This window comes from Talpa europaea, assembly GCF_964194135.1.
Source record: "Talpa europaea genome assembly, chromosome: 7".
Lineage (NCBI taxonomy): Eukaryota > Metazoa > Chordata > Mammalia > Eulipotyphla > Talpidae > Talpa > Talpa europaea.
In genome coordinates, this window is record NC_140074.1 from 4,693,756 (window position 1) to 4,717,207 (window position 23,452).

The window sequence follows — 23,452 nt, forward strand, 5'->3', positions numbered from 1 at the left end:
CCAATCCGGTAAGCAGCTATTTTTAAATTGTTACTATTTAGCTACAATACATGAGATATTAATACATTCCCATGAGAGTATATGAGACAATGAAAAAGACCGACAATACCAAGTGTTTACAAGGAGACCTGGTGCAACTGTTAACGCACTCCCCCCCCACCCCCCACCCCACCCCCGTCCCCCTCTGCCACGGGAATGTAACATCTCCCAAAGCTGAACTTACGTACACCACCACCCTATGACCCGGCAATCATTCAAGATTTTAGACTATTAAACACACCAAATATGTGCACCAAAGAATGCACAAAAATGTTCTATAATCCAAATGTTCATCTATGCCAAAAATAAATACTGTGGCGTTGCTATGCAGTGATGCACTGGGGAGGAATAATCTGCCCCACACACACCATGGACAGTTTTCACAAACATCATGCCAGGTAAAAGCCAGACACAAAGTCAAAAACAGGCAAGTTAAGGCTGGCCTAGTGGGGAGTCTCCGTTAAGTCTCAGTGCTACCACTACAATGGCCCACTGAGACGGCATGAGTTCGCGCCCCAGCCAGGGCACAAACAGACCTCTCCTGTCTCACCCGCTGCTCCCCTCAGCAATTATTTCAGTAGATCTGCCTGTTCTGCTTCCCACTCTGTCTCTAATGAATCCTCTCAACCACCCCCCTGCACCTCTGGCCTACACCCCAGTTCTTAAATGCATAAATAAATAAAATCTTTTTTTTTAAAGATTTATTTTTTATTTATACAATAGCTGGGGTAGAGGCCAGAAGCGCGAGAGGGTGAGAGGATTCACCAGAGACAAGAGTGGGGAGCAGAACAGGCAGACGGACCGAAAGCACTGCTGAAGGGAGCAGTGAGCACAACAGGAGAGGTCTGCCACACCATGTGGGAATCTCCCTGGCTTGCTGGGAATTGAGCCCGCACTGCAAAGACTGTGGATAGCTTCACAGCGCTCAACCCGCTGTGCCACCAGGGAGGCCCTAAAAATAAATCTTTAAATAAAAAAAAACTTACAATAAAGGAATAATTCTTAAAAAAAAAAAACAACCCAAAAATAAACAGATAAGCTAATCTGGAGCGATAGAAGTAAGGGTAACAGTCACCTCTGCAGATGTTTGTAAACGGGTAGTGATGGAGTGCTGGTAAGGTTCGGTCAGGGTGACCAATAGACAGTATGTGTTCGTTTATGTACCCTTCTGTATGTTATACTTCCTTAAAATCAATATTATTTAACAAACAAAAATCAGTAAAAAATAAACCTAGATGTTACTGCCTGGGTCAATTAAAAACCAGGATCAAACCTGGCTCTGAAATGTCAACTTCTGTTAACCCCTGAGGTGCTGGGAGCATGAACAGTGAGTGATTATTAAGAGCCAGGGTTCCAGAGTCAGACTCAGATTCAAATCCTAATTCCAACACTATCAAGGGCAAACTCTGGGCAAGAAACTTGACCTCTTTCAAATTGCCTGTTTCCTTATCCTATAAAGATTATTGGAAGGGGGCCTCCCTGGTGGCGCAAGGGGTTAAGACGCAGCCCATGAAGCTAACCGCAGGCACCGCAGCCACCACAGCACCAGTTTGATCCCCGGCCAGGGAGCAACCCACATGGCACAGCAGACCTCTCCTGACTCGCCCACTGCTCCCCTCAGCGGTGTATTTCAGCTGGTCTGCCTGATCTGTATCCCACCCTATCTCTGGTGGATCCTCTCACCGCCTGTACCTCTGGCCTGTACCCCAGTTCTTGTATGCATAGATAATTCTTCAAAAAAAAAGATTAGGCCTCCCCTGGTGGTGCAGCAGTTGAGCGCTGGGCTGTGAAGCTGCCCACAGCCTCTGCAGCGCCGGTTCAATCCCCAGCCGCTGATGAGGATCCCACATGGCGCGCAGATCTTTCCTGCCGCCCGCTGCTCCCCTCAGCAGTGTATTTCGTCAGTCTGCCTGTTCTATTCCCAGCTCTGGCTCTGTGAATTCTCTCACCCTCCCACGCTTCTGACTGTACCCAGTGCTTGTATAAATAACTAAATAAATCTTAAAAAAAAAATTAATTAAAAAAAAAAAAGATTATTGGGAGGGTAAAGTGAGAATCCGTGTATGCAAAGGGGGCTAGCAGTTCAAGAGAGTCAATTTTAACCTCCAGGTCAGGCCCACATCAGGTGTGTGGACCTAGTGGGTAGACACATGGTACATGTCACGACATTCACACCAAGACCCCATTCCCTCCCAGCAACAAAGGATAATTGTCCCATTCCCACCCTAAGAGGCAGAGTTAAGACTTGAACCTGGGCTTTTCTGACCCCAGAGCACGCCCTCCTAACCATGCTGCTGGCTCCAGGCCCTCCCAAGACCCACATGGTCATGGCTGGGGCCCAACCAGGAGTGCCTGTCACCGGCCTCTCCGCTCTCCACCCAACTGTCCTGGCCTTCAATATAACACAGACCTTCAGTCTCTCGTTCTCTAGTTTGAATGCAGAATACTCAGCAGTCTGGCGGTGTAGTCTTTCTACCAGGCTGTCCCGGTCTTCCCGCATCTTCTCCTCCAAGCTTTGCTGTTGGTTCACGAGGTCTGTCACCCGGCTAGAAGGTTGCAAAGTGAAAGCAGACAGAATCAATTACAGAGGTTCTGAGGAGTCCAGGTCTTAGTGCAGAGTGGGGTCAAGAGTTCCCACCCAGAGCCTCTCTGGTGGTACAAGGGCTCTATCAGGGTATCCATAGCCACTGCAGCATGAGTTCAATCCCCAAAAAGGGAGCTGACTCACATGGCGCAGTAGACCCCTCCTATCTCGCTTGCTGCTCGCCTCAGCATGTATTTCAGTAGACCCGCCTGCTCTGCTCCCTATTGTCTCTGGTGAGTCCTCTCACACCCCTGTACTTCTGGCCTGCACCCCAGTTCTTGTATGCATAAATAAATAAACCTTTAAAAAGTCACTTTGGGCCTCTCCTGGTGGCACAGCCGTTAAGCGATGGGCTGCGAAGCTGCCCGCAGTCTCTGCAGCACTGGTTTGATCCCCAGCTGCCAGGGAGGGTCCCACATGGCGCAACAGACCTCTCCTGCCACGCCCGCTGCTCCCCTCAGCAGTGTGTTTCGTCGGTCTGCCTGTTCTGCTCCCCGCTCTGGCTCTGGTGAATTCTCTCACCCTCCCATGCTTCTGACTGTACCCAGTGCTTGTATAAATAAATAATCTTTAAAATATATATATATATAAAAAGTCACTTTATCAGGGAAGACATTCCTGAACGGGGACCAAGTTAACCGCACCAGTGATCAGTCCTCTGTCCAGGAGTGTGGCTTTCTGGCTGCCCCGCCTCCTCTCCAAAGCACAGGGTTAACTACCCAGGGCAGGGGGTGCATTTGTCTTTTCACTGCTGTAGCCATAAAGGCCACCACTTAGCCTGGTAGGTAGCAGATGCATGGTATTTTCATTTTTTTTAAAGAGTTATTTATTTATTTATTCATACAAGCACTGGGTACAGTCAGACGCACGGGAGGGTGAGAGAATTCGCCAGAGCCAGAGCAGGGAGCAGAGCAGGCAGACTGACGAAGTACACTGCTGAGGGGAGCAGCGGGCGCGGCAGGAGAGGTCTGTGCGCCATGTGGGACCCTCGCCGGTGGCCGGGGATCGAACCGGCGCTGCAGAGGCTGCGGGCAGCTTCGCAGCCTAGCGCTCAACTGCTGCGGCACCAGGGAGGCCCTTGTGATATTTTCAAATGAACGGACAAGTGAACATGGCCGACAATGGCAATGTCTGAGTGGTCGCTGCTGCTGGTTCACCAGTGGCAGGAGAGGTTGCGACTCGAGGTCAGCTTGTCCCTACTCCCACACCATCTCTCTGACCTCCTGACTGCGTGTGAGCCACACAGCTGCTCAGACTGGGCAGACAACACAGAGGACATGCAGATCACCAGCGGCCACAGAATGAGGACGCCACTGTGCCTATTCCACACTGGCCAGACAAGGACCAGGTTCAGGCCTCGTGAGCAGTGCAGCCGGGCCTGTCCACAGGGTTGCCAGGCAGGTAGCCCCTAGGCCTAGGGCGGGAGCCTGCACCCGCACCAACCAGAAAGATCTGCCGCCTACATCTCAGCCCAGAGGCGCCCCTGTCAGTGGAGACCACGTGACCTGCCTCAGGTCTCCAGGCCCCGCCCCCTGCACCCCCACTTCCCTCAATGGGCCCAAGAGCCCCTCTTAACACAGACATACTCATTCAGGACAATAATTTCCAGCTCGAGGTCTCCCTTGTCTTTCACTACTTGGTTGTAGCGGCTCCTCCATGATTCCAGAGTGGATAAAGCTTCTGCGACATAAAGATCCTGGAACAGAGGACAAGGCCCATGAGCACAGCAGACAGGGTCACCCGGACCACCGCTCACCCGGTGACACACGCCTCCTCCCCCACGCCCTCTAGTTAGATGGAAAGAGAGGAGAGCAGCAGGCGCATCTGTGCGTCCACAGTCACACCAACCCCATCTGCAAATCCTTCCTTAACCATCATTCCCACCGCGTGATCGACAAGATGAAATTGTCCCACAACCCCTCCCATCACCTGCAGTCGCCCTTCCACCCCACCACCATCGTCTTTTTACCCCTGGCCCCCAAATGCCCTCTTCTACCAGCTCACTGACCTTTTCCACTAGCACCTTCACTCCCTCCCCGGCAGGCAGGCCTCTTCCTTCCAGCTTTTCCCACCTCCATCCCAAGCACATCACCACTGCCCCCCTCCTCAGGGCAGGGAGGGGAAGCCCAGGCCCACACCTTGTCAGCAAGTTGCACGTGCAGCTGCTCAGCATACTCCTCGCTCTTCTCGGCTCGCTCCTTCTGGGCTCGGATGGCCTTCTTCAAGGACTCTTTGTCTCGGTCTCCCTTTTGCTTCAGTTCCTTTAGCTGTTCCATGATGGCCTCCACCTCTGCTTTGTGCTGGTTCCCACTGCGTTCCAGGTTCTGGGGGATGAGGGGGAGGGGGTAGGTGGGGGAGGGAGAAAAGAGATAAGCAAGGCCGAGAGTGAAAGGGAGAGAGGAAAGAAAGACAAGGAAAAAGGGAATGAGGAAGAGGTAGAGAGAGGAGTCATCATCACATGCGTGGGGACCTAGGACTCCCTTCACAGCCACACACCAGAGTCCTTCCTGGCTTCCCATGGCACCCCTAGGATTTCTTAACACAGGTTAATGTTAGGACAGAAGTTTCTGGAATCCTTCCTTGAACTCCTAGCACAGTGGTCAGAGATATAGCTTAGTCACTCGGCAGAGAGGTGACCTGAAGGGTCCCTGGCTCACAGACACAGGAGCACTGGAGACCATCCCCTCAACATGGGTGTCGAGAACTAAGGCCCTGAGGGATTCGGTATTGGCCCAGTCCCTGTGAGAAGGGCCCCAGGACCTCCTGTGCACTGCTGGCCACTGTCCCAGAGTCTCTTGGTAGCCTGAGGGCTTTGGCTGTAGCAGATCCTTCAACCTCTGGGCCACAGCCTTCCCAAGAGAGGGGGCCTTGGCCAGGCCATCGCCCTCTGGTTGCCAGGCCTCGCCCTGCCTCCCCACCGCAGGCCCAGTACACACCTTGATCTGCATGCAGAGACGGCTATTCTCTGCCTCTTTGCACCGAAGCTGTGCCTGCAAATGCCCACGCATGGACTCCATGGACTTAGAAAGCTCACTTGCGGTCTTGGCTTGAGCCTTTGTAGAGACAGAGAAAGTGCTAGAGCCAACTCTGAACCCAGCACACTCTACCCGCCAAGCACTACTGGCTCACGAGGAGGAGCAAGTGGCGGGGCTGGTACCTTCTCACATTGTATTTCCTGGAGGAGCTCTTCCATCTCCTTGTCCTTGTCTTGCAGCAGTAACAGCAGGCGCTGGGGAGAACAAGGGCACCGTGAGCTCCCAGGGAAAGTTAGGCATACCAGTCTCAGCAGACACTCTGGTAAGTGCCCAGCCACCTGGCCGAGGTCCCATCGGCCCACATCCCAGAGACCCTGACAGGGAGCACTAATAGCTGTTTTAAATGTTTAAAATAATCAGCAATCAGCATGTGTGTAAAATTTTTTAAATAAATGGTAATTGTGGAAAACAGTGAAGAACACCCCACACCAAGCTAGAGGAATCCCATGATCCACGCCCAGAAATAATCCCTGCTAACAGCATTAAAAAGTCCTGTGCAGGCCTCCCTGGTGGTGCAGGGGTTGAAGACATATCACTATCAAGCTATCACCAGCCACTGCAGCACAAGTTTGATCCCCGGCCAGGGAGATGACCCACATGGCGCAGCATGCTCCCCACTGCTCCCCTTAGCCGTGCATTTCAGTAGAGCCACCTGTTCTGCTCCTCAATCCTCTGTCTCTTGTGAATCCTCTCACCTCCCACACTTCCTGCCTACACCCCAATTCTGTATGCATAAATAAATCTTTAAAAGTCATGTGCACATTTTGTTTCATCACTGACAGCCTCACATTTATCCACATTTAAATCTTCTACCTCTTTTGAAACAGCCACTTGGTGTTTCAATTTCTGATGTATCATGATTGCCAGGCCTCTGAGTCAGCTGGGGATGTGGCTGTGATTAGCATTATCATCATTACCGCCGAAACGCCCACTCCCGTAGCTGTCGGCCCAGCACTGGTGGCCAACCTGGGAAACCTGGCCTCACCTTCTTTCTGCTGGACACTCACAACAGTCTGTGAGTTAGGAAAACAGCTAACTTTCTGTTCAGGCCAGCGGGGAGTTTTCAAATTTATTTCTCCATGAGTAACTGCCCCCTTTTTTTTATGCACCCATTACCATCTTGAGGAACTTAGGGATCTGGAACATGCTGACTTGGGAGAGATTCTTAGAATTGGAATGGGAGTCAAAATCCATTTACTTTACTTTTTGATGACTTTGACTCCATAAGACATTCAGGCAACAGGCTGATGATTTGAAAATCCATCATCACCATCATCATCCCCCAGATTGGTGTCCGGCTTAGCAGTGCAAGCCCGCAAGTGACCAATCAGCCCCACAAAACAGGCAGGACAGGGGACATCAGCCTCTTGACAGATCATGAAACTAAGACCCAAGAAATGACCCCAGCCCCGGCTCCAGCTGGGCCAGCTACCAGCCAGCCCCTCTCCCGGCCCTGTGGCCAGTAACTTGCTGGCGCCGGCAGGGGGCACCCCACGTTACCGCTTTCTCGGAGTCCGCTTCTGCCAGCCGCTTTAACAGCGCTCCCTGTTGCTCCATCAGCCTGTCGGAATCCTTCAAGGGAAGGCAGAAGGAAGCGAAGTCACTAAGCAGTAAACCCACGTCAGAAGACAGGAAGACAGAAAAAAAACAACACACCCGCACATCTACATACTATTGATTCCGTTCCTGCGCCGAAAAGCCTAATTATAGAAGAAATAAATTATGTTCACCTTCTAAAATATTCAGTGAACACAGATAAAGCTAACGTGCCCTGCACTGCTGGATAAGCATCCTGCCCATCCTTTTTCTACGTATTTATACATAGCTAGAAGACTATTATCTTTCTGGGAATTGAAAGGCGTAAATATGTAATTTTAAGAAAATGGTTAAGTGTATTTTGTGCAAGAACTTAATTTTTAAGAAACACTATTGGGATGTAAATTCAGACACCATATAAATAACCCATCTATAATGTACAATTCAATCAGTTTTAAAATCGGGGTAAAATAATTATAAAATTTGCCACTTTGGGGCCTCCCCTGGCCGTGCAAGAGGTTAAGACGAAACCTGTGAAGCTATCCGCAGCCTCTGCAGCACAAGTTCAGTCCCCGGCCGGCCAGGGAGCAACCCACATAGCACAGCAGACCTCTCCTGACTCACCCGCTGCTCCTCACAGCAGTGTACTTCAATCAATCTGCCTGTTCTGTTCCCTACTCTGTCTCTGGTGAATCCTCTCACCCCTTGCACCTTTGGCCTGTACCCCAGTTCTTGTATACATAAATTAAATATATCTTAAAAAAAAAAAACTTGCCACTTTAACCATTTTTAAGTATAAAATTCAGTGGCATTTAGTAATTCACAGTATTATACAAACATCACTACTATCTCATTCCAGAACATTCTCATCACCCTCAAAAGGAAAGTCTGTGCCTGTAAAGCATTCACCACCGCTTGTCCCCTGGCTCCACCCCTTGCATGCCCCAATCTGCTCTCAATTTCTGATGGGCCATTGCCTTTTTAACCTCTCCCCATAATGAGGTAGCTCTGGGTTTTACAACTGCAAACACTGCAGCAACAGAAATCACTGCGCATGTGCAAAATGTCTTTCTGAGTCGATACCAAGAAGGGGAATGGCTCAGCTGAAATGCCCAGCGAAAGGCCTGCACCGAATCATGCCACACAAACAGGATACCAGAGCACCAGGCAGCAGCCAACCTCCACCTGTTGCCAGTCTGCCAACACTGCAGCTAACTGCCCTTTGGTTTATCAGTCGTCTGAGATTCTTCCCTGAATGGCCTGCTTGCACCCTTGCCCGTGTCCCCACTGGGCCGTGTCTGTGGGAACCACCTCCATTCTTCTTCCCCAGCACCTGATCAAGTGTCTCTGGCAGGTTCGCCCTCCCTTTCCCCTTTCAGTCCCACAGCCCCCCCTCACAGGTCACGAGAAAAGGACTCCCTGGTCCCAAAGTCTCCCAGGGACACAAGAACTGGGAAAAGGCAGCACTGTGGCTTCTCTAATGAAGTGGGCCAACATGCGACGAGAGCCCAAGCCAGGGACCCAGAGCCTGAACGCCCGTTACAGCTGTGCCCTTTCAGGATGGGGGCGGGGCAAGACTGCACAACAGTCACCGGATCTCACCAATGCCCCCACTCTAGGCACCATTGCTATCATCACCCCTCGCTGTAGATGAGGAGAGAGGAGCAGCGGGGAGGGGCTGAGGTGAGAGGATCAAGATCACAGTCAGAAATGACTGACGGGGCCCTGAAGCCAATTCTGACATTAGCTCCAGAGCTAATGTCCCACCCCACCACACACTGGAAACTCCCCAGTAAACACCGAGAGGGGGTGTCACCCTCAGGCATGGAGGAGATGACAGCCGGAACTGAACCGGGGACAATCTCCAACAGGAGATTCTGGAATTCCAGGATGATAGAAACTAAGAAGTCGAAAAAGGAAAAATTTTGGGCAGGTCCCATCCCAGGACAAACAGTAGCAGCAGCCACCACGTGCCAGGCTGCATGTGGATCCTTCATCCATGTGTCGTCTCTAATTCTCACACACCCCATGGGGAAGACACTATTCCTAGTTTACAGGTAGGAGACCTGAGGCCCACAGAGCTCAAAATCACCCACCTGAGACCACCAAGCCAGAAATGAAATAGATACAATTATTTTAGAATAGTTGAGCACTAACTAGTAAATATTGATAGAAATTTGTTCTAGAAACCCTCTATTTACCCAGGGTAGGGTACATCAATACCCAAAGTAACACTGCTTGTCATTGAAAATGTCTCCACCAGGGCCTCCCAGGTGGCGCAGCGGTAGAGCGCTGGGTTGCGAAGCTGCCCGCGGCCTCTGTGGCGCCGGTTCGATCCCCAGCTGCTCCCCGGCCACCGGAGGAGGGTTCCACATGGCGTGCAGACCTCTCCTGCCGCCCACTGCTCCCCTCAGCAGTGTACTTCAGTCCTTCTGCCTGCTCTGCTCCCTACTCTGGCTCTGGTGAATTTTTTCACCCTCCCGCGCTTCTGACTGTACCCAGTGCATGTATAAACAAAACAAACAAACAAATAAACAAATAAAAACATGCCTCTATTAAAAAAAAAAAAAAAGAAAAAGAAAATGTCTCCACCAACAAAGAATGGAGGAAGAAATTGAGGTATGGCATTCGTTGGAATATAGCAGTCAGTTAATTACCTCAGACTTTAAGGATAATAATGGATGAATCTCACAAACACATCAAGAGAAAAAAGCAAACTGAAAAGAATATACTGGGACCAGCATGGTGGCGCAAGGGATTAAGACACAACCTATGAAGCTATCTGCAGCCTCTGCAGCACAAGTTCAATCCCCAGCCAGGGAGCTACCCACATGGCACAGCAGACCTCTCCTGACTCGCCCATTGCTCCCCTCAGCAGTGTATTTTAGTCATTCTGCCTGTTCTGTTCCCCGCTCTGTCTCTGTGAGTCCTCTTACCCCTGTACCTCTGGCCTGTACCCCAGTTCTTGTATGCAAAATTCATAAATATTAAAAAAAAAGAGAATATACGTAAAATAGAATTTATGGAAAACTTGAAAACATGCAGAACGCTACTGTGTTGCTGAGGGACACGCACAATGTTAAGAACTGTCAGACTCAAGAAGAGCAAACTCATTTCAATAGAGACACAAGAAGACAAGGTTCCCTTGGAAAGCTGGGCCGTGGGCACGGCACCTTATATCCATTTGAAGTGAATTTTCCAAAAATAAAAACAAGTTGACAAAGTCAGAAAAGAAAAAAAAAAAAAAAGATGCCAAACTAAGAAAAGGCCCTCAATTCACCAGTGCTGGCAGGTCAAGACTCTTGGTATCCCTTGGGTTTGAACCCAACTGGAAGACAACTGCAGTCTTTCCATGAACTATATTTCAATGGTGACATATATCTTAAGAAGTATGAACTGAGAACCCTATATCATATACAATGTTATAAGCCAATGTGACCTCAAAAAGATTAGAAAAATAAAAACTCCAGACATTTTAGAAGAAAATCCTGTCCTGTAAATACGTTGTCAGATGACAAAGTACCATTAACATCTGTGTCTCTCAGCATTCGTCTTCCACTCAACAAAAACCTGAGCTCTAGCATGCTCCCCATTTTGCTCTAGCACACCACCCCCACAATGGACTGAGCTCCTGCCTGACTCCCGCCACCCTTCTCCTGACTTCCGAGCTCCCTCCTGTGACACCAGGTCCAGCTTCCACAACCAAGACTGCACCATCTACCAGGTGCCAGGTACTTTATATGACTGATTTCCTTAAGTCTTTCCATGGCCCTCTCAGACCAGGCACCAAAGGCATTTGGAGACTGAGGCTGCAGAGTGAGAGAAGAAGCTGAGTGCAGAGCCCGCAGAGGGCCAGGAGCTCACCTCTTTGCAGTGCTGTTCCCTTAGCAGGTCTCGGAGGGTGCGGTTGGTCTCCTCAAATGTGCTCAGCTTCTGCAGGAGAAGTTCCTTCTGCCTCGTCAGGGTGTTGATGTCCGTGCATGTCATCTGTTTCTCCTAGAGGACAAGCAGGCATTCTTATAGAGCACAGGAGGAAGGTGGGAAGAGGTGGCTAGCCAAGGCAGGCCCCATGGGGGACTTAACAGTTGCAGGTGCCAGGAAGCCCAAAAGGGCTGGGCAGTGTCCAGGGCCCACATGGTCAAGGGTGGGCTTCCTGGAGGTGGTGAACCTGGAAGGAGGGGCAGCAGCTGAGCCCGTTGAGAGCAACACATGGAGAAAGGGACTTGGGAGCTAGTATGGGCAAGAGCAGGACAGGTGGGTAGGAGGCATACTACACCTGGCAGTTCATCCTTGCAGGAATCAAAGGCATGCCCAGACTCACTGTGATCCCAGGAGACCCATGATGAGGTCTCCTCAGAGGCCCTGCCACCACAGGTCAATGTCAAGGGTCAGGCCCCGGAATTAGAGTAGGGAGGGGAGGCTGAAGAGTTGTGTGCCCCCCCCCCACTTGAAGATGTCATAAAGTCAGCTGATGACAGCACAGGGACCACACCCAGCTTGCGGCTGCCCCTTCAGGCCCATCCCAGGCTTGGGGGTGTTCTGCCTGCCACCTACTGTCTTCAGCTTCCCGATGGTATCTTTCAAAGCCATGACTTGCTTGGCAGCAGCTGCCCCATCCATTTCAGCCTCCACCAGTTTGGACATGAGGCACTCCTTCTCCTGCTGGAGGTGTTTCTTCTGGAGACTGGGGCCAGAGAAAACAGGGCTCTGTGAGCCCTCGTGGGCCAGGCCTGTGTCTGCCTAGAGCTCTGAGGCGCGCCTCACAATGCCCCGCCAGTCTCATCTCCTGGTCAGGGGGAGTGGGGGAGGGGGAGGAACGGCCCTTCCAGCCAGCGTGACCTTCTGAAAAGACGAGGGCCAGAAATCACCTCTGTCTGGGAACCAGACAGACTCCGCCCCGTGGGGACAGTATGCCACCCAGAGCTTGCTTGTCTCTCAAGAGGCCACTATAGCACCTTGGCCCCCAGCCACGGCCACTGCCTCCTTACCACCACCTGGGATCTGCGGTAGAGCCTCCCAGCCTCCCTCCACACGAGAGCCAAGCACTCTGTGCTTTGAACAAGTTTCCATGGCTCCTCGGTGCAAAAGCCTCAAATGGCTAAGACCTGGCCCCTGCCAACCTCTCTGCCCCACTTGCCGTCTGCTTTCCCCTCCCCTCCCCTGGCCCTGGCCTGTCTCCCTCAGGCTCACACCCTGGAGTCTTCACATGAGCCGCTTCCGCTCCTAGCACCATCTGCCTGATACCCTGGAGTCTTCACATGAGCCGCTTCCGCTCCTAGCACCATCTGCCTGATACCCAGACATCTGCAGGCCACCCCTTAAATGTCACTTTTTCCACCCTGACACCCTCCCCCCTGCACTCTGCAGGGGCGCCTTCTCCCGCCCAGTGTGAACCATGTGCCACCAGGCAGCCCCAGGTGAGACAGAGCTCCACGGTGCGGGGCCAGGGCCGGGGGCCCTTACATGGTGAAGTCCTTCTCCTCTTTGATGCGCTCGATGTTGTGTCGTAGCACGTTGTTCTCATGCTCGGTCTCGGCCAGCTCGTGGGCCACCTCCTCCAGCTCCTCCTTCCGCTCCTCCAGGAACCTTTTGGCCATCTGGCGCTCGCCCTTCTGCATCTTGACCTGTGCAGGGGCGTGCAGGCAAGGGCCACTGAGGGGGGGGACGCTGCTCTCTGCCGCATCGCTAGGCCTGTTCTTTGGACCCTCTTAAGGGCACCTGGGATTGAGAGCTACATAGGTCCTTGAGGTCCTGTAGGCCACAGGCTCAGTTACTGTCACAAAGACTCTGGGTAAACACCGTTTCTCTCAGTTCCTCATGACTGGAGAAACCGAGGACAGAGCCTGAGCGACTCGCTGGCGGGGAGCAGAGTCAGGATACAAACCGTGGTCAGCTGGCACACCACAGGAGGGAAGATGTCACAAAAAGGCCCCTGCACTGCAGGCTTATGGAGAAAGAAGGGCCTGTTGCCAGGCAGCCAGCCCCAGGTTCTCCAGGAGGGCCTGCGGGCCCCAAGAGCTACGGAGGATTAAAGACACAGTCCACAGTAGCTGGTAAGACCCGGATGTCTGGGCAGCTCCACCAACTTTCTAGTCAGGGCCTTGAACTTCCAAGGTTGTTTCCGAATCCAGCACCAAATCCCACCCAGAGACGCAGCCCAGCCATAAGGACAAACTGCCTTCGCCTCCAGGTGGCTTAGAAAAAATTTTTCAGGTCAAATAGGAAGCAAAGGCCCCAGTCACTTCATGCCTAAAATGGGGACAGCACTCCAGTGACTTCATCTACTGCTGTAAAAACGCAAACCCGACTTTCTAGACCCCCCCACAGGGTAAGGGCCTGGCCTGGCCTCCAAAACTCTGGGTTCCACAGCTGTGAGAAGGGTGGGACACCTGCCAGGGGTGGCATCGTGTCCAACAAGCATCCACTTGGGCTGCCCTGGGCATCCCCAGGGTTCTAGCTGTCCCAGTCCCCTACAGGCCTCACCTCCGACTTGAGACAACCAACCGCATTCATTAGACTGTCAATCTTCTTATCATAACGGTTCATTTTACAGTGACCCGAGTCATCATCTTCTGTGGAGAGGTCACTTAACCGCATCACTGAGACCAGCTTTTCTGAAGATGGAGGCGTGATCTCTAGGCAATGAGGCGGATTCTGTGCAGAGGAGAGACGTGCATGAGCTCATCAGATACACCATCAGTTCCAGCACAGCTGGGGCCCCCTGGAGGCAGGAACAGCTAAAAGGGCTAATGGGCCAAGCACAGAGACCCCAAAAACAGGGCACATCTTCTTGATGGAACCTTACCCACCCTGGCTTAGATGATGTTTCTGAAGAGTTTCTACCAATATCAAGTTTCAAATAAAGAAAATAACTGTCAAAAATAATAATAATACCCCAAGTTAGTGAAAATTTGAGAAAATAAAAGTATTTGTCTCCCTAGGGGAGATATGAAATGTGTCAAGTCTTTTCAATGAATATGAAGGCTTGCTAGGCAAGAGTTGCAAAGGTGCACAAATCTGTTGTAAAGGGTATTTTTAGGGACAAGTGAGGAAATTTGATTTATATAATATAAATATTATATTTAAAGATGTGGTTTCGTATACACAAATGTTGGTTTTTAATGCCACATACCTGAAACTTATGTTATAATGCCATATGATTCAATGAGGAAAAAAAAAAAAAAACGAAGTTTTTAGGAGTAATCTTTGTAATTTTAGGTAGAAACATATTATTAGAAACACTGAATAATATAGAGGTAGAATGGCATCATGTGTGGGAAACATCTTTAGTACATTAGCATAAAAAGATTTTTCAAAAATGCACAGGTCCTGCAGGAAAGTTTCTACAAAACTGCGTAACAGGGTCTCCCTGGTAGCACAAGGGGTTAAGGCTCAGCACTGTGAAGCTATCCACAGCCACTGCAGCATGAGTTCGATCCCTAGTCAGGGAGCTGACCCATAGGGCACAGCAGACCTCCTTGTCTGCCTGCTGCTCCCCTTAGCAGTAACTTTCGGTAGATCCACCTGTTCTGCTCCCCACTCTGTCTCTAGTGAATCCTCTCACCCCCTCCCCCACCTCTGGCCTACACCCCAGCCCTTGTATGAGTAAATAAATAAAATAATTCTTTGAAAAAACAAAACAAAACTGTGTAACACTTTGCTTTTCAGACTCCAAAAAGACATTATTGTCCCAGGCCACGGTTTCCAATGTGCTAACTTGATTCTCATTCTCTAAATTTCTTCTGGTGCATTAAGTAACTGTTTTTGTGCCTTATTTGCGCTTTGCTTCTCCAAAACTGAGGAGGCCACCCTTCTGTGCCGATTTGCAGAGATGATGATGCTGTTGGAAGTAAAAAGGATCATTCCAAAGGGGTTAAATTAACCACAGTTTATGGCAAACAAGTCAAACTCAGAGGATACACGTCAAATAAGGTGTGTGCCCCAGGTCCCAGCAATTCATTTCTAGGAATTGAGCAAGAATATCTAAGATGATTCCATGTTTAAGCTCCACACAAATATAGCGCTAAACATATGACAGGATAGCCTGGCTAAATAGTAACAGTACAAATAAGCCCACCATGGAATAGCACCACGCAGAGACAGTCAAGGTCTGATTTTTTAAAAAAGAATGTAAAATATGATGCCATTGTCACAAAAATCAAAAGAACAGGGTCTCCCCTAGTGGCGCAGGCGGATGAGCGCATCACTATGAAGCTGTCCCCAGCCTCTGTGGTGCTAGTTTGATCCCGGCTGGCAGGCGAGGGTCCCACATGGCACGGCAGACCGCTCCTGTCATGCCCGCTGCTCCCCTCAGCAGTGTATTTCATCGGTCTGCCTGTTCTGTTCCCCACTCTGTCTCTGGTGAATCCTCTCACCCTCCCGCACATCTGGCCTGTACCCCAGTACTTGTATAAATAAATCTTTTAAAAAAATCAAAAGAACAAGGGCCTCCCCGGTGGCGCAGCGGTTGAGCGCTGGGTTGCGAAGCTGCCCGCGGCCTCTGTGGCGCCGGTTCGATCCCCGGCTGCTCCCCGGCCACCGGAGGAGGGTCCCACATGGCGCGCAGACCTCTCCTGCCGCCCGCTGCTCCCCTCAGCAGTGTACATCGGTCCTTCTGCCTGCTCTGCTCCCTGCTCTGGCTCTGGTGAATTCTCTCACCCTCCCGCGCTTCTGACTGTACCCAGTGCTTGTATAAATAAATAATAAATAAATCTTAAAAAAAAAAAATCAAAAGAACAAATCCTTTCATAAGTGATAGGAGCCTCGCACCTAGTGACCTCATGGGCCTGCTGGGTGTTGGGATTACTGGTGGTTTCTATTTTCATTCTTGTGTTGATTTTGGATTTGCTAATGTCTCAAAAGTGGCAATGCTTTTTTTTTTTTTTTTTTAAGATTTATTTATTTACTTATACAAGCATTGGGGACAGTCAGAAGCGCGGGAGGGTGAGAGAATTCACCAGAGCCAGAGCAGGGAAAAGAACAGGCAGACCGACGAAACACACTGCTGAGGGGAGCAGCGAGCGCAGCAGAAGAGGTCTGCGCACCATGTGGGACCCTCGCCAGTGGCCGGGGATCGAACTGGTGCTGCAGAAGCTGCGGGCAGCTTTGCAGCCCAACGCTCAACTGCTGTGCCACCAGGGGAGGCCCGGCAATGCATTGTTTTTATAAGAAAAAAGAAAATTAATATTTGAAAGAGGATAATCAGAAAATATATAGGCAGAATATGATTACAACAATAGTTTAAAAATCACCATAGGAAAAAGTGAGAGTGAATATACCAAAATATTGCAGTTTCAGGTCATGGGGAGCATCTGGGGAGACTGTTATGTATTTTCTGGGGCTGGGTGAAGGGACACAAACTTTTTTTTTTTTACAAACTGTATTCAGTTTGTAAAAATGCAATAGGCAACACGCTTAGGGTGCGTGTACTTTCCTGCACTTTCAACAAAAAGTGTTTCATAGTAAGGGCAGTCAGATTACAGTGGTAGAATTACAGGTGTGTCTATTTTTCAACTTTCTGTATAAAAATAGATCACTTTTAATAATAAAGAAAACATCCAGACCTTTCTCCCAAATATGATGTTATGTCCCAGAAGGGGTTTTAAGAAGCCAACTAAGAAGCCCCACATGCACAAAGCAACTTCTGGGGTCCATGTTCAGGCACTGTAAACTTCCCCCTCCCAGGTCCTCCTCCCTTGTCCATAATGGACAGGGTCAGCCTGGGACATCCGGGAACACAGAGGGTGGCTGGGAAGAGGACAGGGGCTGGACCAAGGAAGCAGCATGTTAGAGAGATGACAAGTCACCTTGCTGAGTCCCTCCAATTTTAGGAGTCTGTGTCCCCAGGACTGGACGAGGAACTGAACTTCCCAGAGTTACTAATGCCTAGTAACTCATGTCAACAGGGAGTCAAATTCCACAGCTGCTTCTCTTTATGTCTACTTCCAAAACTATGTACCAAGTCTTTTTCAATCAACGGTGGGGAAACCATTTAGAATTAGAAAATATATGAATTAGAAAATGTAATATATGGGCCTCCCCGGTGGCGCAGTGGTTGAGCGCTGGGTTGCGAGGCTGCCTGCAGCCTCTGCAGCGCCGGTTTGATCCCCGGCCGCCGGCAAGGGTCCCACCAAAAAAAAAAAAAAAAATGTAATATATGCTTGCCATAAAGAAGTTCAAGCAGGCCATAAAAAAGAAACTGTTAACCTCCAACATCTGAGAGGTAGCCACTGCTTAGCACTTATATCCCTTCCAACAATATTATCACATACATACATGCTCGCACACATGGAAACACAAACACCCTTGTTTGCACAATAGGGCCTGGCTGCGCATGCTGTCTGGCTCAATGTCGGAATAGCCCCTCAGTCTTTTTAACAGCTGCATAGTATTCCATTGCATGGCTGTATCACCATTTAACCAACACCCTCCTGAGAGACACTGTTAGCAATGTCTTTACACAAGATGTTAGCAACATCTTTACACACAATCCATGTAACTCTTCTGGGACTTTTTATTTTCAAATAAATTCCTACGTGTAAAGCAAGGAGCAATTTCTAGACATAAAATGAGAGAATCGATGTTTTGCCATATCCTGCACAAGACATTGTTTTCAAGGTCCTCTCAAAACCGTCTAAAAAGGCTCGCTGGTACCCAAGGCAGCCATCGCAAGATAATGGCAATCATTTTGATTTGGCTCCACTCAATAAAAATGATAGCTTTTTGTTTTTGCTGTTAAAACACAGTTTTGGGGCTCCCTGGTGGCGCAAGGGGTTAAGATAGAATCTATGAAGCTGTCCACAGCCACTGCAGCACAAGTTTGATCCCCCACCAGCCAGGGAAAGACTGAGGCGTGGCCAAAAGGAGACAACAGTTCTACTGGCACCCTGACCACTGAGGCTGCAAGCAATTAATTCCCTGGAGAATGTTCCAAAGATAGCTTTGCTGGCGCCTCTGAAATACCTGCACAATCTCTCACCAGGATGACCTCAAAAGAAGCGATGCTTCCTTGGACGTGTACATTCTGACACATCCACTGTTAAAATTATGCCCCAGTTGTCAAGACATGGGGAAAGACGTGGGATCCCTCGCTACAAATGAGAGAGGCTAAGAGCTGGGGCTCTGGCACGAGACATTCTCTCTCAGTTGTGACTCCAGCCCTGCACTGCTGTGAGGCCCCGAGCTCCGGCTTCCCGTGTGGAATGGGGCTGGTGGGCCTCCCACACTGCAGCAGTGTACGGACCCAAGCAGAGCCACATCCTTTCAGGCTGTGGCAAGGCACCCAGGACACAGGCGCAACTGGGGTGTCTCTCCTAGCTATAGCCCACCCCAAGTCCTACCGAGTTTGAGGCCTGCTAGAACCTGACAGTCCGAGAAGGGAAGCCCGAGCGAGCAAGAGCCTACCTCCCACTTGCATCCCACATGCCGGGCGGATGATTTTCCAGGGGGCATCCAAGGTACCTTGGTTTTCACCCGGACACTCCGCCGCACGTTCACGGTGTCCCCTTTCATTCCACGCTTATGGGATTTCTGTGGAAAGGGACAAACTCAGGGTCACTTCCCTGCCCAGCTGGCCTGGTCACTCTGGCAGCATCCACCTCCAGCTCTGCAGAGGGCCTCGTCTCACTGTGGCTACCGCTGCCGTGGCAGAGGGCCGTCCTGCCAACTTCCTACCAGGTCACTTGCCTCCGGAGCCAGTGCACTGGTCTCAAACCTTTCCAGTTCAGAGTACCAGGAGGCAGAGCGGAGAGCTGTCGCCCTGCTCCACTCTTCACCTGGCCCCATTGACATGCTCCTACCTGGCTGTTGGCCGCTGACGGTTTCGGGAGTTTTTTTATGTGGACATGGACGGGGGTGTTCTCATCCACGTGAACATGTAAGGGGGGAGTTGAGGAGCGGTCCTTCATGGTTCGCTTCTGGCAGGCAGGGGAGGACAACACAAAAAAGGTTGATCTGTGGATGAGTAAACTGGGCATAAAGATCAGCTCATAGCCTCTGGGAACAGCAAAAGCCAAGCCATGAAGCGAGCAGGACAACGACCAACTACAGGCATGCGGCAGTCATGAGGCGGGTGTCCGCAGCAGGTGGAGACTCCGGCTGGAGAGGACCAGACACTCCCAGGTCTGCGCAAGTGCGGGCTCTGCAAGGCCAGCTGGTTCTACGCAAGAGCCAAAGTGGGGTCCTGGGCTCCTCACCGGGGCATCTCCTCTGCCACAGGCACAGCAGCCTCCTGAGATTAGCGCGGCAGGTAGCGGGGGATGGGGGTACTCTGCTACAAAGAAACCGCCGGGCATGCAGATTAGCACAGGGGACACGAAAGGATGAGGGCGCAAAATTAATCAGACAGCAGGCAGGTAAAAGACGATGACAACAGAGAGGTGGAAGAACTGCCAAGACGAGAAGGTTCAGAGATTCCAGAGGAAATAGAAATGTGGCAGAAGGCCAGTTACATCCCCCTGGCCCTCACCCCTTCACTTCGCTTTCATTCTTTTTTTCTTCCTCTTCTGTTTGGGGTGAAATCTGTTCTAAAGATTTTTGGAATTTGTTTGCAAGGATTAGGTTAGAAGCTCCTCATACTGGCACCCTTACCACAGACCAAAACACCCCCACTGCTCAGCAGACTATGCCTAAAGGCACCTGGCAGAGCCAGGCCACAAGGGGACCAGCAGAGCGAGGCAGCTCCTAGAAAAGGGGGTGCAAAAGCATTGTAGGGGGGCGGCAGACTGGAGGGCTACTCTGTGCAGGTCACCTACCGTCACGGTCACACTGGGTGCGCCACAAGGTGTCCTCAAGACCTTTTTCTGCGTGAGACTTGTTACTCCGTTCTTCCCACAGGATGGAAACCTGCACCCGGGCACAAGAATCAGACTGTAAGCTGACAAAGCAGGCCTCTTGCGTGTCTTAGATCTCCCTAAGTGACATACCACATAGGGCGGGCTAGCAAGTTCACACCTAGGAGAGCCAGTTCGGAATTACTTGGCTCCCAGTACGTGAGCACTAAACACACATGGTGTGCCCGCAGTGGGATGGTAACAGGGCACTGTGAATGGTGGCACTCATGCGACTGGCCTTTAACCTGCCATCGCATCACACGTATTGTGACCTTTTGCTGAAGAGCCAACAGTCACCCCACAGGTAAGCAGCACTCATGGCCAAGGGTGAAAGCGCCCAGGACAGGCCTGGAGCGAATGCGGCCAAGGGGAATGACTGACATCAAGACAGAGGCCCCGGGACAAAGTCCCGGGACACAACTTCATAGAATTAACAGAGGTCAAACATTCACCTTAGGAGGTGAAAAATTACTATCCACCACCCCCCACCCAAAGAGTCCACTAGCTACCCTTTAAGCACCTCAGAAGCAAGGCTACTTTTGGCTTGTGGAATCCATCCACAAATATATACATAAGCAGAGCGGCGGCCAGATCTGTAGGGATAGTAAAGGCTGAATCTCTGACCATGGACATCAGCATCTCCCAGAAGCCAGCCAGGAAGATGCTTGGGACGCTGGGACACTGACTGGATGCATCCCACTGCCTCCCACGGCCACAAAAGGCCCCCTCCCGCCGTCCTCCCCAGACACTTGGGGAAAATGACACAACCAAAAAATGCAATGTAAAAATTCTCAATCACTGTAGCCAGCATCTTGCTGCATGGACATCACACCTGGATAAGAAGGATATAAAAACGGATTGAGCCCTAATAATCACTTAACCGAGAAAAACCAAATCTGAGCGGACAGGGTTTCTTTGTCCCCCCTCCTCACTTGTAATGTTTCTGTTCACTTAAAGTCAATGAACTTGAGAAATTGCTCTCCCATCAAACCACCTGGGTTCCATCTACACCTTGTATCCGCCTCCTTCACCAACTTATTTACACAGGGCCTCACCCTCCATGGAGACAATAGGTGGCCCTGTTTGCTTCCAGGGCTGGGGAACCTGAGGGCAGAGGGAGGACGGTGGAAAAGAAGGCAGCGCTGGAAGCCTGGACTGGGGGACCCTGATCACCTTTCCCTGCCCTAGGGTGGAAGTGCCCCCCACATTGGCAGTACCTGGGGGAGCCGCCTGAGGATGAGGCCGACATGGCTAGGCATCAAAGCCCCAAAGGTGGGCAAATGGGTCAGCAGGCTCTGCTCAGGGGGACCCAGAGGGGCTGGTCAATGAGAATCTCAGGGGCCTGGCATCAAACGTCCTCTCTGGGGGGAGAAGGGTGGAGCTTTGGGGGTGGCAGTTGGATGAAAACTTGGGAGACGCTCCTCTACTGTCCAAGTCGCACAGCAACTGTCCTGCCAAAGTGGGATGGGGTGGGGGGAGACAGGAGAGGCTGAGCGACCTTTGCGGCCGGGCAGGTGGGCGACCAACCCCCCCCCCAGGAGGGACAGGGCGGGGAACCGCCAGGGAATGGACCACCACGCCCAGGCCCCACCCGGGCGGGGAGGTGGTGGCCACCAGGGGGAAAACCTGAGGTGCAGGCTGGCGTACGTGGAGGGCCGGAGAGAACCACTAGGCCCCAAGTGGGCCCCTACGGGCGCGAACCCGCGCAGGGAGCTGGGGGGATGTTGGGGGCGGGGCCGGGGCAACTGTCTCCTAGGAGAAGGGGCGTTCCCGACAGAATGGATACCCGAGAGGACCAATAGTATCTGGAGAAGGGCGCTCGGCCGCGGGCGGGACCCCCGACGGCGGAGGGGCCGCGCTCCCGGACGCGGGGTTTAGCGTCCAGCTGGGGCGGGCGGGCGGGGCGGCGGCGGCGCCGGGACGGGGAGGCCGCGGCAGCGGGGTCGGGCGGCCGGGAGCGGGCCCCGGGCCGGCGCCGCCGACGAGGAGCCGGCGAGTAACGGCCGTCGGGGGCCCGCGGGGGGCGGGGAGGCCGGGCGCGGGGCCCGCCACCCACCAGCGGCCGAGAGGGGCCCGGCTTCTGCCCATAGGGTGCGGGGCGAGCCCTGCCGGAGGGCGGCCGGGAGGGGAGAGCCCGCCGGTGGCCAGGCGAGAGGAGGCGGCCGGGCCGCCCGTTAGCGGCAGGAGGGAGCCCGCGCCGGTGGGCGGGGCGGGGCCGGGTTCTGACGGGAGCGGGACGAGCGCGCCGGGGTGCAGGCGGGGCGGCCCGTGGGGGGCGGCCGCCCCCGGCGACCCCGGCCGGGCGATCGCGCCCGGGGAACGGCCCCGGGCCCCGGAGAGCCCGGCCCCGCCGGCCCGCGGCCTCTCACCAAGAACGACACGGCTGCGCCCAGAAACGTCTCCTTATGAAGTCGTTGAAGTCGGAGGCCAGGGTCGTGCCATGGAGACGCCGCGGCGGATGCAGTCCGGCTCCCGCGGCGGCTCCTCCCCGCTTCCGCCTCCTTTTCCGACACCCGGTCGGCAGCTCGCCCATTGGCCAGTTCAAACCCCCCCGTGAGCCTCTCGGGTTTCGCCATTTAGGCCCAGCCCCGGGCGTCACAGAGACGCCCCGCCCCTCGGGAGCCCCGCCCACCTCCAGGCCACGTGCCCCGTCGCCACGGAGACGCGCGACGCCACCCGCGGCCCCGCCGGGGCTTGTCCCGAGGCTCGACGACGGCGGCCCCCTCCGCCATTTTGGTCCGGCCGCCTCAATCCCCGTGACCGAGGGGCGCTAAACGTCGAATCCCGCGCCCGTGGGGGTGGGGCCCGGCGAGGGGTCACAGAGCCGGTTAGTGTCCCCAGTCGCCGTCGTCTGCACGCACAGGAGGGGGGCCGCTCCCCCCCCTTGCTCCCCGCCGCCTGCCTGCACCTGCGAGCCCGACCTGTTCTGAAGAGGTTCTCGGTGGGCCGCCATCTCCTCAGTTCTGGTTCAGGCAACCAATGGCGGGAAACGTGCCCTGGATTCTGGGAGACTGACATCCCGGGCCCGCCGGCCTCAGATTCTTGACCTCCTCGCCTCTAATGACCGCCCCTGCAGTTCAGCCGCGCACGCCCGTGGTCACACAGCTGGTGCGTCTGAAAATTCACATTCCGGGCCCCTGCCTCGCACAGGCTGCTTTTCTGCCAAGGCGCTCCATGGCTGTTGCCGTCCTTGCTTATTTTTCAGGGCCAGGGAGCCCTCCACTCCCTTGACTGTGCACTTCCCCCACCCCCTTTGCATAAGTGATGGGTCCCCAATCCCAGGAATTGGGGACCTGAGGCTTCACAAGACAGAATGTGAGAGTGAGCACTCTGCCTTTAGCTGGCCGCCACTGCCGGCCTGCGGTGGTCCTCCTTGTCCCTACACCCCCTCTCTGCAGTGACTCTGCCCACATGTTTCCCCATTCCAC

The 23,452-nt window shown here is 52.7% G+C and overlaps 1 protein-coding gene across 13 annotated transcripts in view; it reads right to left on the reverse strand.

Annotated features, from left to right (window-relative positions):
- Positions 1-22,557, reverse strand: part of ODF2 (outer dense fiber of sperm tails 2) — a gene marked incomplete at both ends in the record, with an annotated part of 29,432 nt that extends 6,875 nt beyond the window's left edge. For 2 of the 13 annotated variants that reach the window (XM_084238565.1, XM_084238570.1), the window contains 13 exons: positions 2,450-2,585; positions 4,210-4,319; positions 4,762-4,947; positions 5,560-5,676; positions 5,781-5,852; positions 7,159-7,230; positions 11,059-11,190; positions 11,749-11,878; positions 12,658-12,818; positions 13,678-13,848; positions 18,598-18,723; positions 19,947-20,037; positions 22,394-22,557. In XM_084238565.1, the coding sequence (XP_084094691.1) occupies positions 2,450-2,585; positions 4,210-4,319; positions 4,762-4,947; positions 5,560-5,676; positions 5,781-5,852; positions 7,159-7,230; positions 11,059-11,190; positions 11,749-11,878; positions 12,658-12,818; positions 13,678-13,848; positions 18,598-18,723; positions 19,947-20,037; positions 22,394-22,557 (1,668 nt within the window). Of the gene's footprint in view, positions 1-2,449; positions 2,586-4,209; positions 4,320-4,761; positions 4,948-5,559; positions 5,677-5,780; positions 5,853-7,158; positions 7,231-11,058; positions 11,191-11,748; positions 11,879-12,657; positions 12,819-13,677; positions 13,849-18,597; positions 18,724-18,992; positions 19,110-19,946; positions 20,062-21,241; positions 21,274-22,393 lie in introns of those variants that run through there. The other 11 variants (XM_084238569.1, XM_084238562.1, XM_084238564.1 and 8 more) reach the window with 10 other exon arrangements.
- Between the last annotated feature and the right edge of the window lie 895 nt (positions 22,558-23,452).